Source organism: Ascidiella aspersa, chromosome 6 (genome assembly GCF_963924565.1).
Source record: "Ascidiella aspersa chromosome 6, kaAscAspe10.2, whole genome shotgun sequence".
NCBI classification, from domain to species: Eukaryota; Metazoa; Chordata; class Ascidiacea; order Phlebobranchia; family Ascidiidae; genus Ascidiella; species Ascidiella aspersa.
The window spans coordinates 14,033,719-14,049,662 of record NC_139452.1 but is presented as its reverse complement, the minus strand read 5'-3'; the positions used below and the strand labels follow the sequence as shown (position 1 = coordinate 14,049,662).

General features: G+C 35.5%; 2 protein-coding genes and 1 pseudogene across 4 annotated transcripts; all 3 read left to right on the top strand.

Moving 5' to 3' along the window:
• The first annotated feature begins 2,327 nt into the window (after window positions 1-2,327).
• On the top strand, window positions 2,328-3,580 carry LOC146140016 (thyroxine 5'-deiodinase-like). Its single transcript, XM_083392589.1, has 2 exons — window positions 2,328-2,387; window positions 3,215-3,580. The coding sequence occupies exons 1-2, from the start codon at window positions 2,379-2,381 to the stop codon at window positions 3,578-3,580; spliced, it is 375 nt and encodes a 124-aa protein (XP_083248715.1). The 5' UTR covers window positions 2,328-2,378.
• Window positions 3,581-4,564: 984 nt separating this feature from the next.
• Window positions 4,565-7,095, top strand: LOC146140015 (thyroxine 5'-deiodinase-like; annotated as a pseudogene). Its single transcript, XR_014501335.1, has 3 exons — window positions 4,565-5,099; window positions 5,305-5,502; window positions 6,464-7,095. The product of XR_014501335.1 is annotated as a thyroxine 5'-deiodinase-like (transcript).
• Window positions 7,096-9,629: 2,534 nt separating this feature from the next.
• Window positions 9,630-14,920, top strand: LOC146140014 (putative dimethyladenosine transferase). 2 transcript variants are annotated; one of them, XM_083391413.1, is made up of 9 exons: window positions 9,630-9,770; window positions 11,357-11,508; window positions 12,289-12,528; window positions 12,711-12,812; window positions 13,436-13,528; window positions 13,709-13,773; window positions 14,434-14,497; window positions 14,640-14,746; window positions 14,835-14,920. In XM_083391413.1, the coding sequence occupies exons 1-9, from the start codon at window positions 9,713-9,715 to the stop codon at window positions 14,875-14,877; spliced, it is 924 nt and encodes a 307-aa protein (XP_083247539.1). In that variant the 5' UTR covers window positions 9,630-9,712; the 3' UTR covers window positions 14,878-14,920. The 2 variants fall into 2 exon arrangements, with proteins under 2 accessions (XP_083247539.1, XP_083247538.1); XM_083391412.1 differs by having other exon boundaries at window positions 14,434-14,520; window positions 14,639-14,746.
• The last annotated feature ends 1,024 nt before the right edge of the window (window positions 14,921-15,944 follow it).

Below are 15,944 nucleotides of genomic sequence, written 5' to 3'. Positions count from 1 at the left end.
TCCAGGATTGGGCGCTTATTTTGACAGGGCGTCGCATGAGAATAAAAAAGTCTTGGGGGCTGGGTTAAATGTAGCATATGAAAAATTATAAAGTGTAGTCATTTTTTAAAAGTGGCGTAAAAAGCATCGTTTTTACAGGTAGTGAGAGTAGGAAAAGTGAGGTTTCCTTACAAGTGTCATTTATTCAATAAAAAATTATAAAGTAAATTAGATAAAAAATGTTACCCAAACAAAGTTTTATGAAAATGAGCCGCGGACCGGATTAAATTGCTTGGCTGGCCGCAGTTTGTCCAAGTCTGATTTCATAGAAACTGTGGCGTTTTGCAGTTGAACGAATGGTAAATATACACAATACCATTAAAAGGGTTAATCAAAATAATACTTGGATGATACAAAATGCAAGTATCGGAACCGAAACCCGATGCCAAGTTAGGGTTTGGGGCCAACTCTTCCTTAGTGCGAAGTAGATCAGTTGCCTCAAGGTTTTGCTAACCAAATATTTTTTGACAAATTATCGTTTTAAGATAAAAATAATAGGTTAATAAAACTTGAGGTAACTAATCTTCTTATTACTAAGGCAAAGTTGACCCGAAATCCTTACAAAACTGTCTTTGCACGTATTTTTTTCTTCCAGTTTGCTTGTTCGAGCTTAACAATAACCCGTTTGACATCAGATAAAATCGCGACATATTTTGTGCAAAACATCGGGTTTCTGAATAAAATGTCAAGTATCGGACAACTCTATGTGCTAGTTATCCTGGTTTTATCTTTGTCTGTAAGACGGATACAGTGGCAGTGCTAAGTTTATTGTAACATTCGCTTGCAGTAATTCATTGACACTGCCTTGCGTGACGTAAAACGCACGTGACCGGTATCCACTGAGGTGTGACCAATACCCAAAGCGAGCGATCTGTGCTGTTCGGGTCCAATACTCTTCCATTCTACTTTATTCTGCTTTACACTGTGAGAAAGTTTGAAGGGGTCCACACAACACCTCTTATTTAATAGGCCGACAAGTTATATTACTCTGAAGAATTTTTACTTCTTTGAATTTAAATGGTAATAAATCCTTTATCAACTTGTTCCCGATAAGTAAATGTTAAGTAATGTACATTAAAATGCCAAGTTTCGCTGTTTTAAACAATAAAGGGGTCCGCCATTATTTTAAGAAACAAAACCGCAAGGTAAAACAAGTTTTGGAACCACTGTACTGGCGGCTTGAATCGCCGTTTTAGCTTATCGCATGTGATAAGACATTGTCAATGTACTCACCGAGCATTATCAAATCAACTGTGGTAACTATGCCTAGAGTTAAAAAAGTTGTATAGGGACAGGTATTTTTATCGCCTACAAAAAGGAACGTGTAAAAACCAGACGCTCTAGATCTAGAAACACGTACACGCTTCTATCGCTAAAGTAATCAAGGATTGTTAGGTGACAACTGACCAAAAAATAGGTCAAAGATAAAAAATATAAACAGGACAACAAAACAACACTCATTTTCTTTTTGCTGTACCAAAACAATCAGGTAAAAAAGACACTTTAAAAAGTGTTATGTCGTTCGAAGGTTCGATGAAAGAACCCTTTACAAAGCAAACTCGACACTCTGTCAATATCCTGGGTTATGTTAAACTTTAACTATAGGTTACCTGCGATACTCGTAATCTAGAATGATCGTGTATTTGCAAAGCTGAGTGGTTGAAACAGGATTGAAAGGTTAGAGCACACATTTGTGCTAGAAGATGAATGTGCTTAAAAACATCTATGTCCTTTGCCTTGCGACGTTAAGAGCTGCAATAGTCATCTCTCTGTTGGCTGCACACGATTTGTTAGTGATTTTGGGCGTTGGAAAATTGCTCGGTTATGTTTCCAGCAACTTTGTTGGCGCTGAGGAAATTTTTTTGTCGGTGGGTATAGTAGCCTACCAAGAGCAATTTGGAACGTAGTGCCCTCAACGTACTACATTCCAATGACATTGTTTATTTATAGTGGTAAAAGACAAAACTATATAATGTATGAAAAACCCTAACTAACTGGTTTACATAGCCTTTAATTATAATAAAAACTAAAAATAAATTCACTGTAGGCTGAAGTAAATGGGCTCCCGTTATGAGCTTATGATGGCCATGTATAAGGTTGTAATGGTCATGCATAACTCAATATCATCGAATATTTTGCTTACTTGATAGTGGAGAGCCGTTTCGCAAGTCTTCAATGTGAGAAAATACCAACTAGGCAAAGAGGCAAAACTTGGAAAACCCGCCCCCAATGTTGAACTCTACTCGATGGAAAGCGACAAATATTGTCGATTGCTTGATCTAGTAAAGAAAAATCGCCCACTGGTACTTAACTTCGGATCCTGTTCCTGACCTCCGTACATGGCAAAGGTAATAAAATCCGTATATATTTTTAAGCGTTATACGGTTATACTGTACCTAAATTTTTGTACTGTGTTTCGGTGAATGTACAGTGTATGTGTGGTGGAATAAATTTGGTGAACTCTGATACTTCGATAAGACGAACTGGCCAGGTTTCAGCTCTATCGTGCCAGAACTTATATATTTAAAGCCGGTCAAGTTTTAAGTCTAAGCCTAATCATTAATTCAAGTTTGCAAGTATTACATAACTGTTCGTAATGAAAAAAATCCAAAAAATGTGTAACTTACAAATGACAAAGCACAGAATAACTTTGATTTGATAACACTTTTTGTACTGTGTAGGTTAATCTTTAAATTAATGTAAGTCGTACAAATATTTATGGTTCGTTTACTTGGGCAAATATTAAACGTTAGGTTACATTAAAGTAAACAATAAAACGCTAGATATTTTGCGCCTTGCGCGACTAGACTGGATTCTAGTTGCAATTTTTAAGTTTGTTGAACAGCATATGTTTTAGGATTAATTGTTTTATGACGTAACTTTTCCTGGCGGCCGTGAAATAGAACTGTTTTATTAAATATACTGTTGCTTCCAAGCATTGCCTCAATAATGAAATTATTTTTTTTCGAACCAGATTTTGAAAAAAACCCTTAACGCAAACCGATCCTGAACCGGAAAAGTCAAACGGTTCGACTCCATGTGTCAAATAACGTTATTAACTTTTTTCTTTCGCGTATATTTTCGCGTTTATAAAAAAGTGTCAGGCTTATCTTACGTAATAGGATCGCGAAAGATTGCCAATTCAGTTCATTTAAAATGTAAACATTTTTCATAGATGAAAGACTTTGCAAAAATCGTTGAGCGAAACAATTCTGTAGCAGATTTCGTCAATGTCTACATAAGAGAGGCTCACCCAACTGAAGGCTGGGTCCTCAAAACAAATAAATACACCATTAACAACCACAGGACCATTGAAGAGCGGTTAAAGGCAGCTAATATGTTCAAAAATGACGTCAAACTCTCAGTTCCGGTCATGGTTGACAACATGTCTGATGACGCGTGTCGCGCTTATGGTGCAGTTCCTGAACGGCTTTACATTATCAAAGATGGCGTAATTGCATACGTTGGCGGTGAGGGACCTTTCCATTATAATCCTGACGAAATGGAATCGGAGTTGGCTAAAATGGTTAATAAAGTCTAATCCGCTGACAATAATTCACCTTTCGGCCCTGAAATCGCTTTGATAAAATCAAACTTTGCAGTATTTGACAATTTCTAGCAAAAGTTTCGCTTCAAATTTGAGAGTTCAACCTGCAATTTTTGCTTTTTATTCTAAGCTTTCTCGGAAATTTTCGCTTTGTGATATTACATGTTATCAAAAAATGATTTTGTACTGTTTAATGTTGAATGGTACAATACTGGGTGGGAGTAGCCAATACGTGGTTCCGCCATCACACGTTTTCTCTCCGAATGCATATGTGAAAAAATATTCAGCGACCGAAAGCGAGCCCAAAATCTACATCAGCAGAAACCTTATCGTATCTCCTCAATTGACTCCTTAATTTACCCGTATTACACGCAGCATGAGTGGAGATGTCCGAGAGCAGCTTGAATGTCTTATGTCAAGTTTAGAAAAATTAACCCCAATGCAAATATTAACTAGAAGTAATTTACATTGTCCGTTTGTAAGATTAAATCTACCTTATATACGTCTGCGGCAAGCCTTGGGATGAAGGTTTATTTTAATAACAGTTGGTACGCAGGAGTAAAAAGCTATTTAGTCATGCGCGGCCAGAAACGGATAAGAAGAATTGCATTACGTAAATATGGCAGATGAAAAGTTTCGGCCGCCGGTACTTTTTTTTCTTGTTACATAATTAATTTATATTAGTTGCTTTTGGGTGACTAACAGCATCGGCTAATTGAGCATTTTTAGAAAAAAATAGACTTTAGCTGTGAGCAATGGGCCTAACCCAGGGGTCGTTTTATAACTGCACCTTGGTGTATACACATAAGCGAATGCTTCACCAAAGACGAGAAGTGTTATTTAAGGGTTTAATATACTTTGGGGCCGCGTATCCCTCTTACATAATGATTTTTTCACAGTTAAAAAAAAATAAAGCAAAGGTTTTTGTTTAATTTTATGCTATTCTGTGCTGGCTGCGTTAGTTGTTTATATTCAACGTTAAAAAAATTGTGTAGTATATTTTCCGTTATCTTGGACAATCTGCTTATTTTTACTAAGCGCACATTACAGTATAGTCTTTATCACATAATATGCTGTTTTCATTTTATACAGGGTGCAAAGTTCTTAGGGTCGGCGAAAGACTTTTGAGTCATCTAGTCAGCTATAAAGCCTGCTGTATTTGCAGAATTAACAAAATACATGTTAAAATGCAGACTTAGTGCAAATATTAATACGAGTAGTTTAAAAGTTAAAGTTTAACTGCTATGGCATCATCACAAATGAAGTCTAATGTAGGCCTGCCTTCTTTCTGTAAAGCTCCCCAGCGTTTATGTCAAAAAACTAGTGCAGTGTACAATATAACAAAATGACTAACTTGTTTCGATACATCTGCGTTTTTTGTATTGCAATGGTAAGAACTGGAATAACCATGACGAGATTTGCTGTACATGATTTGATGACGATTCTTTGTTTTAAAGTTGGGTTGTTGAACATTGCAGGTGACTGTGATGCCACAAGGGAAAGGTTTTTCTCGGTAAGATTTTCAAAAGCTAAAATTTGTAAAAAGTAAAAAAAAGTGATATGTAGACAGAATACCAAATTATAATGTTAAATTTTTTTAACATTTACTGTCGAAAAGAAAAGGAACCGTACCTGTATTGTTTTTATTTATAGGCCTACTGTATAAAACTAATGATTTAAATTGATTATAGACCAATATTACCGTACTTTTTTTTCAGCCGGAAGCGCTTTCTGAAGTGTTTAAGGAAGTAATTGCAGATCTTACGAAAGAAGCTAACATTGGCAAAAATCCCCCAAACGTTAAGCTTTATTCCACGGAAAGCAGAAAATATTGCTCGATATTTGATCTAGTTAAGATGAATCGTCCGCTTGTTATTAACTTCGGATCCTCTTCCTGACCCCCGTTTATGGCAAAGGTAAGCCTCTGATTGGAAACTTATATAGCAATGTATTAACGATAGAATTTTTTATACGTCACCAACTTTATAATTGGCGTAATAGACGGTTTGTCCACTCATAATTTAAATTTTCCAAATTATCCACAGTCCTTTAGAAAGAGGTACTTGCTTAATTTCCAAGATTAATGGACAATTTTTGACAAAACATAGTTGGACAGATCGGGGATTGTTGGCTAGAGGGCGCGCTTTCCTGGAGGGTTGGGGGTCGTGAAGGCTTTGCAAGGGGGCGCGAAGGACTAACTCAGAAAATAAACTATTTAATATATCTACATATAAAATGAAGTTTAGATGAGTTTCTTTTTAAACTACTTTTTACTGTGACTGCCACATAATATTTTTTTAACACAGTCTATTCTCCTTAGTAATATGAATTTTCCCCCTCTTTCTGATATTGTGAAACGACGAAAACTATAGGCTGCATATTGAACAGTGCTGTCAAACTGGTCTTTTTTAAGGGCTGAACCTGGGTGGGGGCACTAGACCATGTTCCTCAAGCCATGTTTCTGGTACATTTTATAATATAAATTCCCTGGTCCTCTTATGTCCAGTTGAGTGGCGTTTTCTTTTAATATTGTGAAACACCCAGGGCTACTAAAACAGGATTTATCGCAATAGTTGCCTCGGGACCGCAGGCACTTCGTGGTTGTCTAGATTTTATAATAAATTTTTGTTTTAAGTTAGAAGCAAACAATGATGCGAAATCTGTAAGTATTTTTTTCGTATTTTTTCCGCTTCCGATTCCTTATATTCCAAGCAAAAAGTACTGCAGCACCCGGATACCCAATGACGTCATTACTATAGTGATACCCAATGACGTTATCAATACGTTATAAGATTTGTCATTATCCGACTACCTTATTTTAAATGGCAAATAACCGACAAAATAAAGTACTGTATAAGCAAACTGGTCTCATTTCAGGCAAAAGACTTCGGCAAAATCGCCGAGCGTCACAAATCCGTAGCAGATTTCGTCAGCGTCTACATACGAGAGGCTCACCCAACTGATGGCTGGTTTTTAAAAACAAATAAATACACCATTAATAACCACAGGACCATTGAAGAGCGGTTAAAAGCAGCTAATATATTCAAAAATGACATCCAGCTCTCAGTTCCGGTCATGGCTGACAACATGTCTGATGACGCGTGTTGGGCTTATGGAGCAAGTCCTGAGCGGCTTTACATTATTAAAGATGGTTTAATTGTATACGTTGGCGGAACAGGACCTGATTACTACAATCTTGAAGAAATGGAGTCAGAGCTGATTAAAATGGTTTAAAATAGTTAGCTAAACCACTTCCCTTACAAGTGCTTCGAGCCTCGTTAAAACTTAAAAAGTTACAGCTGATGAAAATGTAAAGCAAAAATGTCGCTTTAAATTTGAATACTAATTCTGTAACTTTTAAAGTTTGTGTACAACGCTTTATTTTCTAAATTCAAAATTTAAGTAAATTAAAATGCGTCACACGTAATAGTTTTGTTGGAAACCTTGTTTGAGAAAAAACATAGTTCACTTATATCAAAAAGCTCTTATAATAAATCTTTTGAAATGTCCTTCGTTTTTTTAATTGAAATGAGGTGAGGTGAAATCAGCAAACCAATTAAAGTAAAAAAAATAATAATTCAGGTCTTGCTTGAACTTCTATTCGCTTTTATGAAGGAAGTCTAACCGAACCCGAATCGGCTCTTTATTAATTTAGGGATCACGGGCTGCATTGGTGAGGGTCGAAGGTCTAGGATGGCGCTGGCTTTTAAGACGAGAACCGATGGCTGCCGCTAAAATATCTGTCGTTAACTTCTTGAACTCAAGACAAAGTCACTTCAGATATTGCTCGTTGAGAAGCCAAACTATTCACAAATTTCAGAACACACGATAAAAGATCGCTGTGATTCAAGTCGCTTTTAACTAGCTGTGTAAAGTAGAATGACCTGCGAAACGCCATAAGCACTTGGATCGGCGCTAGGTCACGCGTTAGTGTACAACGGTTACGTACATAGTGACGTCAAATTAGGCACTACAGACTAATATTGCTAGATAAGTGCTACAATTAACCGGTTATGTCGTCATTATTTTAGAAGCGTAAACGAACCTTTTTTTACGATTTTAAGCAGACGAACCGAAATTTAATTTTTATTTTTGAAACCCCTAAAATTAACCGGACACGACCCTGTCAAAAAAACGGTTTACTCCAGTATTACGTCGGAACTTAGATTTTTAAACTAGTGGTTACGAAAAAAATATTTTGTATTACAAATAGGGGAGCTCGACGCAATTCTGAAAAACCTTTACTGAGCTGTACCGATAATGTCAAACGGTCCGACTCCCTTCTTCCATGAGATATATTATACACCTAAAACACACCTTGTAAGTATAGGCCTACCATATCTCCCCCCTTTTGGGAGGATTTGTTCTCTTTTCTCACGAAAAGTAAATGGTCCTCCGAGGACGTCAAAAAATGCCCAAATGTCCACTTTGTTCGCTTTTCAAGTTAGTTGCTTACTTTCAACAAGACTTTTAGCGTTTTAGGCGACACGTTGTATTTATTTCCAAAAAATTATAGGCCTACCACTACCAGTTAAGGCTTATGCAAATTTGTGCAAAGGCGGCAAGAAACTGATTCAACTGCATTTTCTGCCAAGAAAGCGAAAGCCTTGGATCAGTTTCAAGCATCTGACGGTTTTATACAATTTCAATGACATTTTGTGTAAACAATATAACGATCTCGGTAAAAAGATTATTCTTTATCAGGGAGTTGAACCGGAACCGAACCGGAACTTTATGAACCGGTTTTGGGTCAATTTTTTTTCGAACCATAACCGAACCTGAACCATTTTTTGTAAGATTTCAAGGAGCCGAGCCAGAACTCAACCGAATAATTCGAAAGAACATGAACCTTAACCGACCCGAACCTGTCACAAAAGCGGTTCACTCCAGCATGACGTCAATACTTGTATTTTACAGAGTTAACTTACGACCAGGGAGTCGAACCGGAACCGAACCGGAACTTTATGAACCGGTTTTGGGTCAATTTTTTCCGAACCGTAGCCGAACCTGAACCGGTTTTTATAAGATTTTAAGGAGCCGAACCGGAACTGAACCGAATAATTTGAAAGTACCTGAACCTTAACCGAACCCGAACCTGTAAATAAAAGCGGTTCGCTCCTGCATGACGTCACAACTTCGATTTTACAGAGTCAAGTTACGCCATGCTCGAAATTTTATGAAAAAAATATGAATATTGAATGAAAAAATCGTTGATTTTTTTTTTAGATATTTCAATATTGAGTTGCTGTTTTTTTAATCAGTCACGTAACTTTTAAATTCCTTCGAACCGAAAACGGAACTGAACCGGATTCCAAAAAATCCTTGAACCCGAACCGAACCTGAACCGGAAAAGTCAAACGGCTCGACTCCCTGCTTACGACATGTTTAAAATTTTATGACAAAAATTATAAATATTAATTAAAACAACGTTGATGTTTTTATTTTTCAGATATTTCAATAATGAGTTGCTGTTTTGTTTAATACGTCACGTAACTTAGATTAAATGACTTACAATTCAAAGATTAGTCTCCTCATTTATTGACCCACATTTTATAGATTTGACGCAAATTATATTGTATGTGAACCGGAACTTTTTGAATCGGTTTTGAAATAACGATGGTCGAACCGGAACATTTGAATTGTTCGAAACCGAAACCGGAACTGAACCGGATTTTGAAAAAATCCTTGAACCAGAACCGAACCTGAACCGGAATAGTCAAACGGTTCGACTCCCTGTTCCTTATTGGCAAAAGTTAAGTGACTGATTCTGACATTTTAATTTGATTTTTTGTTTTTGTGTCTGTTTTTATACCTTTTGCTTTGTTTGTTCTGTAACTTTTGCCTGCAACTACCAAGGAAATGCAAAACGACATCAATAGATATTTGGTCAGATTACAAATTTTGCATTATATTTACTCTTAGAATACTTTATTCTTTCAAACTATTATTTTAGTAATCCATGCTTTTCCAAAATGTTAGACACAACATGGCGTCTGACATACAATCTACGTCCTACAGGTAATAGTAGGCTGCAACCTAATCCCAAGTTTCAACGTGTGCCATCTCAAATAGTGTGAAAAATAAAATACCTCTGACGTACAGTACAACAGCTCACCTAGCTTTAAAATGCCGAAGGTTAAGTCTGTAAAAAAGACTAGACAACACGAAGACACCCTTAAACAAGGTATTGTACGTTTTTTGTTCAATTTATATTAATTGGTGTTTCGTCGACAATGTATGTTCTAAACCAGTGGTGCCCAATATTTTAGCTGTTGACATATATTGACCGTCTTTATTGATCTCACGGCCGCCAGTAATTTTTTTCATAGCGTTACGTCATAGAACAATTATTCTTAAACATATACTTGTTGTTCTCTAATGATCTCGTGCAAAAATAATAGAACTGAAATATAGTCTAATCGTATGAAGCGGGAAAAATGCCTTTGATGGGCTTTTAATTGTGAAACTTGACGCAGCTGATCATCGCTGAAACGGCGCATGTAGTACCAAGTTCATTGACCTGTGACTCCGGCCCACTGGCTGTGGTTTATAACTTAATCTTTTTGGTTTTTGGCCTATTAACGAAATTCAGATTTTCATTGTGCCTGGACATTTTATCCTCAATGTATTTTCTCTCCATTTGCTCAATAACGGTTTTAAAAACACTCACACCATCATATTCGTTTAAACAAGGCTTTCTATAACTACCGCTCATCCTGTCCCACAGTTTTGCAATAATTCCATTCACAACTCGGGTAACACATGCCTGCTTAGCCGTTAATTATAATTATGTATCATCAATTCTTATGTTATCTTTATGTGACATTACCATTCAGATTGTTACCCATGTTCTCCACTGATTTCTTTTTGCATCAGTCGTCAAATTTATTTCTAATCTTCCTATTTCTAATATGTATTAGCACATCAACCATAAACACATCCCAGCATGGGCACGGCCGCCGACATATGCTTATTAAAATATGTATTAATCGTCGCATAACTATTCATTGACGGCCGCAGGTTGAACACCGTTGTTCTAAACCAGGGGTCGGCAACCTTTTCCTAGTCGCGGGCCAAAACCAAACTCAGAAAGGTCTCTGCGGGCCGCACAACATATGTTAACTGAGATTTTGTGTTATTACAATTAAAAAACAACTGTAATTTAGGCGGGCCGCGGATTTGTTTGCATTTTAAAAACGTGCTTAATTACATTTAGGGAGGTACAGTGTTGGCACAAAACGCAAAAAAAAGCGTTTTCTTGGTTTGAAATTCTAAGTTAGAAAAGTGACTATGTACATGATTCGCCTGGCTACTAAACTTCAGAATTTGCACTACTGTCACCAGAAATTTTAAATTTTGATTAAAATGTATACATAGTTTAGTCAATCCATATTACTTTTACCCAAATTCAATTGAACCACATGAACGATATGGCTGAAGTTATTTTTGAATACATTGCCGTGTTTCTGGTTTAATATGTAATATAGAATAATATTCATGAGCCTTATTCATTAATTTTAACAAGATGAAAAATTCTATTAGTTGATATTAGAAATAAAACAGTATTCATTAAATAGTTTAGAAAAGTATTTTGCTTGTTCAGGAAAATGCTGGACTTACTCAAAAGTTACTAAAAATGGTCTTATTTGGAAGTTTTTGCAACTTTGTTGTTTTGGATTAAAACATTTGCAATCTATTTATTATTTTAAAAAATATTATTCTTTGATTTCTCAAAATGTTTGCATTTTAAAATGCATTTTCACTGTTCAGGCATCTGCTTTAACACAAATGTCGGGCAACATATTCTAAAAAATCCTCTCATCATTAATGGAATGGTTGAGAAGTCAGCTCTTCGTCCTACAGACACTGTTCTTGAAATTGGACCTGGAACTGGAAACATGACTGTAAAAATATTGGAAAAGGTGAAACAAAAATTATATGGCTGTTTTTTTAGTGTTAGTAAATATTCATTTTAGTCCAAGGTAGTATGTCACATAAAAATTTTTGATGAGTTCCGTAACAAATTCTACAATAATATTTTCCATGTTTTGTCTGTCTGTACATTAAAAGAAAAATGTTAGAAGCTAAAATAAACTGAAGTGGGTTATGTTGTGGGGCACACAAAAGAGGTTAAACAAAGTTCTTCCTGCCACATACAAATTTTTGTAACTCCTACTATGGTAAATAACTGATATCAAGCACTGTATATACAACTTTTAAAAGGACATTTCTGGCTTGTTTAACTTCACGGTTTGTGATTATAAACTTTCAAAAAATGTAACATACAGAAAAGAGCATGAAAAGAGCTGACAAACGCTTCTGTATGGTGTTGAATTACAAGCAGCAGCAATATTTTAAAGCCTTTGTTAGTTTTCAGTAGAAGATTCCATAAGATTGCTGTTTGTGGTGTACTATGTTGCACCTTGGAACAGTATAAGAAGTCTAGGCTAAACAAACATGGCAAAATGTGTGGAAGCCATAAACAAACTCATAGTGATCAAGCCTTTATTACCAGACTTCTAGCCATTGCAAACCCAAACCGAGACTAATATTGCATGCCACACTATTCACTAAATTTGTGATTTTCTGCTGGTGTTCCGCAGATGTTGTCAGGTAGTGTAAGGCAATGAACATATTTGTTCTACACAAAATAACTAAAAGGAATCACTGGTACTATAAATACTTGTACCCTCTTTTTGTAGGTTAAAAAGGTTGCTGCATGTGAAATAGATCCCAGGATGGCAGCTGAGTTGCAAAAACGTGTTCAAGGTACTCACTTGCAGAAGAAGTTGCATTTAATTGTTGGTGATGTTCTCAAATTGGAATCACTCCCATTTTTTGATGTCTGTGTTGCCAACCTTCCATATCAAATCTCTTCACCAATAGTATTTAAATTACTTCTCCATCGACCCTTTTTCCGCTGTGCAGTACTTATGTTTCAGGTATTTTTTTAATTTATCTTGATTTACGTAAAACCTTAATTTTTCAATTATTAACCTGAAATCAACTTATCAATATATATTTATTATGGTCACTGTGTCAATTATCCTAAAAACTGTTTTTATTGGTCTATTTAACTAATGTAAAATTGTAACATACAAATAACATTTAACTCGTTTTCCAGAGGGAATTTGCCCAACGACTTGTGGCAAAGCCAGGTGATAAACTTTACTGTCGGCTTTCAATCAACACGCAACTTTTGGCACGAGTTGATCTTTTAATGAAGGTAAAGAATAAAATTTTGTGCTCATATTGGTCATTGTTGATTGTGCCACATGGTTTTAGAGGAAGGAAATCCTTAGTATTTTAGTATTGTTTTAGAGTATGTATAGTATTTTTTGTTCAAAATTAATTTAGAAACCTAATTTCTTTATTATGATTTTAAAACCTATTAATAATGCAAAAAAATGTTCTGTAAACTGACACTTGGCTATGTAATGGTTAGGTTGTAGCTAACAGTTACATCAGTGGTTTTCAACCAGGGTTCCGCGGAACCTTAGGGTTACGCTTGTACAGTCCAGGGGTTCCGCAATTTCTAAATTCTTTAGCTAATTGAGGTGTTTTTATTACACTGGGGTTCCTCGAGCCAGTAAAATTATTGAACTGGGGTTCCTTGAGCCGGTGGAATGTTTCCATAGGGTTCCACTTCAGCAAAAAGGTTGAAAAGCACTGAGTTACTTAGACATAGATTCATACTTTAAATTAAAAAATAATAATATTTTAGTGAAGTGAATTGTTTCATCAGGGTAATTTGGCAAAAAAGCAATGGCTTTTTAGCCTTCTAATCAGTATTTTGTTTAGTAAAAATAATCCCATATTGTGCCTACAACCAAAAATTATTTGTTGCAGGTTGGCAAAAACAATTTTAAGCCACCACCAAAAGTTGAGTCCAGTGTTGTCCGAATTGAACCTCGCAATCCTCCGCCACCAATTAACTTCACGGTAAACTGTGTAGTTAATATTTTATTGCTTTTTGTATCATTAAAAATAAAAAAAAATGTGAACATCAATTTACTGTTTTTTTTATTGGTTTAGCGTGCCCAACAACTTTTTAGTCGATAAAATTATTTTTATAACTTATGTTGACATTCAGGGTTTGATACGAGCAGCTTATATTTTCAGGAATGGGATGGTTTAGTTCGAATTGCGTTCATAAGAAAAAACAAGACGTTATCCGCAGTTTTCAGGTGAGCCAAATTCTTGGAATCCTGAAATTTCATTATGGACAAAGTAATAACACCCGCCGGCCTATATTAGAGATAGACTGATATATCGGTTCATCGATAAAATCGGCCGCTGTTTTGCTTCTAACCATATATCGGTATAGTTTTTCCTAAAAACCTATGTTTTGCAAAAATAAGTTTTGTTTAGCATCATGCCAAGTTATATGCAAAATAAAAGTTTAACAGGTATAGATATATCAGCTGAAATTATTATTAGAGTCAATTAAATTAAATTTGGACTGTATTCCAGGTTAATAAAAAAATCAGTATCGGGTATTGATTGACAAAAACGTTAAGTATCGGGTATCGGTTTATTGTTTAGTTTTTTACGAGTTTGCAGAAAATAAATTTTCCAGTGCTACCCCATAAGCTCAATGCACTTTCTTCAGTGAAAAAAACGTATAATAAAGCAAATAGAGGCGTAAACCGTAAAAAAAATATGTAAGCCCAATTTAAATAACATCCTTACTTACCGTGTCTAATGTACATTGTACAATACATTAAAATTGAAAAGTAACCATAGTTTTCGAAAACAGGAAAGGGGTCGCCAGAACAAAAATGTTAAAAAAACACTTCAATTATTAAATATTTAGAAATATTACTTTATTGCCTTTGTTTCGTCAGCACGAACTCCGTTTTGGACATGCTTGAAAAAAACTACAGGATCCACTGTTCTGTTAACAACAAGGTGATACTCCATTTTTATTATTCTTTATACTTCCTATATAGCGAATATTTCGGCTTTGCTGTATTTAACGTACTTTTTAAACTTAGTCAAACGTTTTAGGTATTTATCTGCGCTTTTAAAATACATTTCTGTTTTGTGTTAGGAAATTCCTGAAAATTTTTCGATAAAGAAATTAATAACAGATTTACTTGAAACAAATGACTTTAACTCCAAACGGGCCAGGACTATGGATATGGACGACTTTATTGCGTAAGTTACATTCACTATGCAATTTGCGACACTAATTAGTTATGTTTGCGTTGTTTTACATTTTTAATATTTGTTTTTTTTTTACCAGATTACTACATATTTTTAATTCCAATGGGATACACTTCGCCTAGAACAAAGTGTCGTTTATTTATAATAAAATTTATCAAAAATATACCAGTTTTGTCATAATTGTCTGGTGAGAAGGGTTTAAAAGGAAACACAACTTCCGAAATTTTAAGCTTCTGGCAGCTAATTAAGTAAAATCCCTGTCCGAATATCAAGACATCCACTCGGTGACCTTGGTAATGTGGATGATTTCCGGTCAAACACTGATATACAAGGGGCGTACGTATCCAGAAATGCATAAGGAGGCCCCGGATATTTAAAGGGAAACTCACCCATTTTCTGTTTGACTTTAATGAAGAAAAAGTGTGACGTGTATGACGTCATAAAGAGAAAAAATGATCGGAATCGCCCGTCTAGCGAAAGCATGTGCGTGGTTGACACTAATGCCATGGTCAGCTGTAAAATGCTCGGTGTGCAATCGTTAACTTACGTTGGAGGCCTAAACTATTGAAGACCGTAAAATATGCGTTATTAACTTCCGTACAGTCAGAATGCCACTATCAGCTTTGCAGTTACATGCGCAGCACTACGCCAAATTACAAGCACACCTTTCGCAACCTGAATGACAAAACGAAGATATTTTCCCGGGTGTTATTATGCTACGATTATCGCAACATTTGCGCCCCAGCTGTGTGCTAAGTCAGTTAAAATTCAAGCTGCTGTTTGGAAATGAATTTCATAAATTGCACATTAATCACGTGGTAATTAGAATATACATATTATAGAAAATAGGCCGTTGTTAGGCTACGCCAACACCGGATAATATAGCACCGCCAGGAACGTTACATGCGCTTAACATATTTAACGAGAAATAGAAGAAAGCTTGATTTAGTGCTGTTAATTATTATGGAATGTCGTTTTTTATTCTTTATACGTAAACTCTTGTTTTACTGCAAAATACTTTCTGCGTTCCGAATAAACTATTTTATTCGCAGATGTGTCGAATACACACTTGCCGATCAACAAGGAATATAAGCAATAGCTTAAATCAACGAAAAGAAAAACCCAGAAAATAGCATTTAAATTGTTTACGTGCAAAAAATTACGTAAATAACCAAATTTTATAAAATGT

Bases quoted from the DNA above. Each gene is read 5' to 3' on its own strand.
- LOC146140014 (XM_083391412.1), top strand. From the start codon at position 9,713: ATGCCGAAGGTTAAGTCTGTAAAAAAGACTAGACAACACGAAGACACC. The intron at 12,813-13,435 runs GTAAAGAATAAA...TATTTGTTGCAG, and splicing joins GAGTTGATCTTTTAATGAAG to GTTGGCAAAAACAATTTTAA. The intron at 14,521-14,638 runs TTTATACTTCCT...TGTTTTGTGTTA, and splicing joins ATACTCCATTTTTATTATTC to GGAAATTCCTGAAAATTTTT.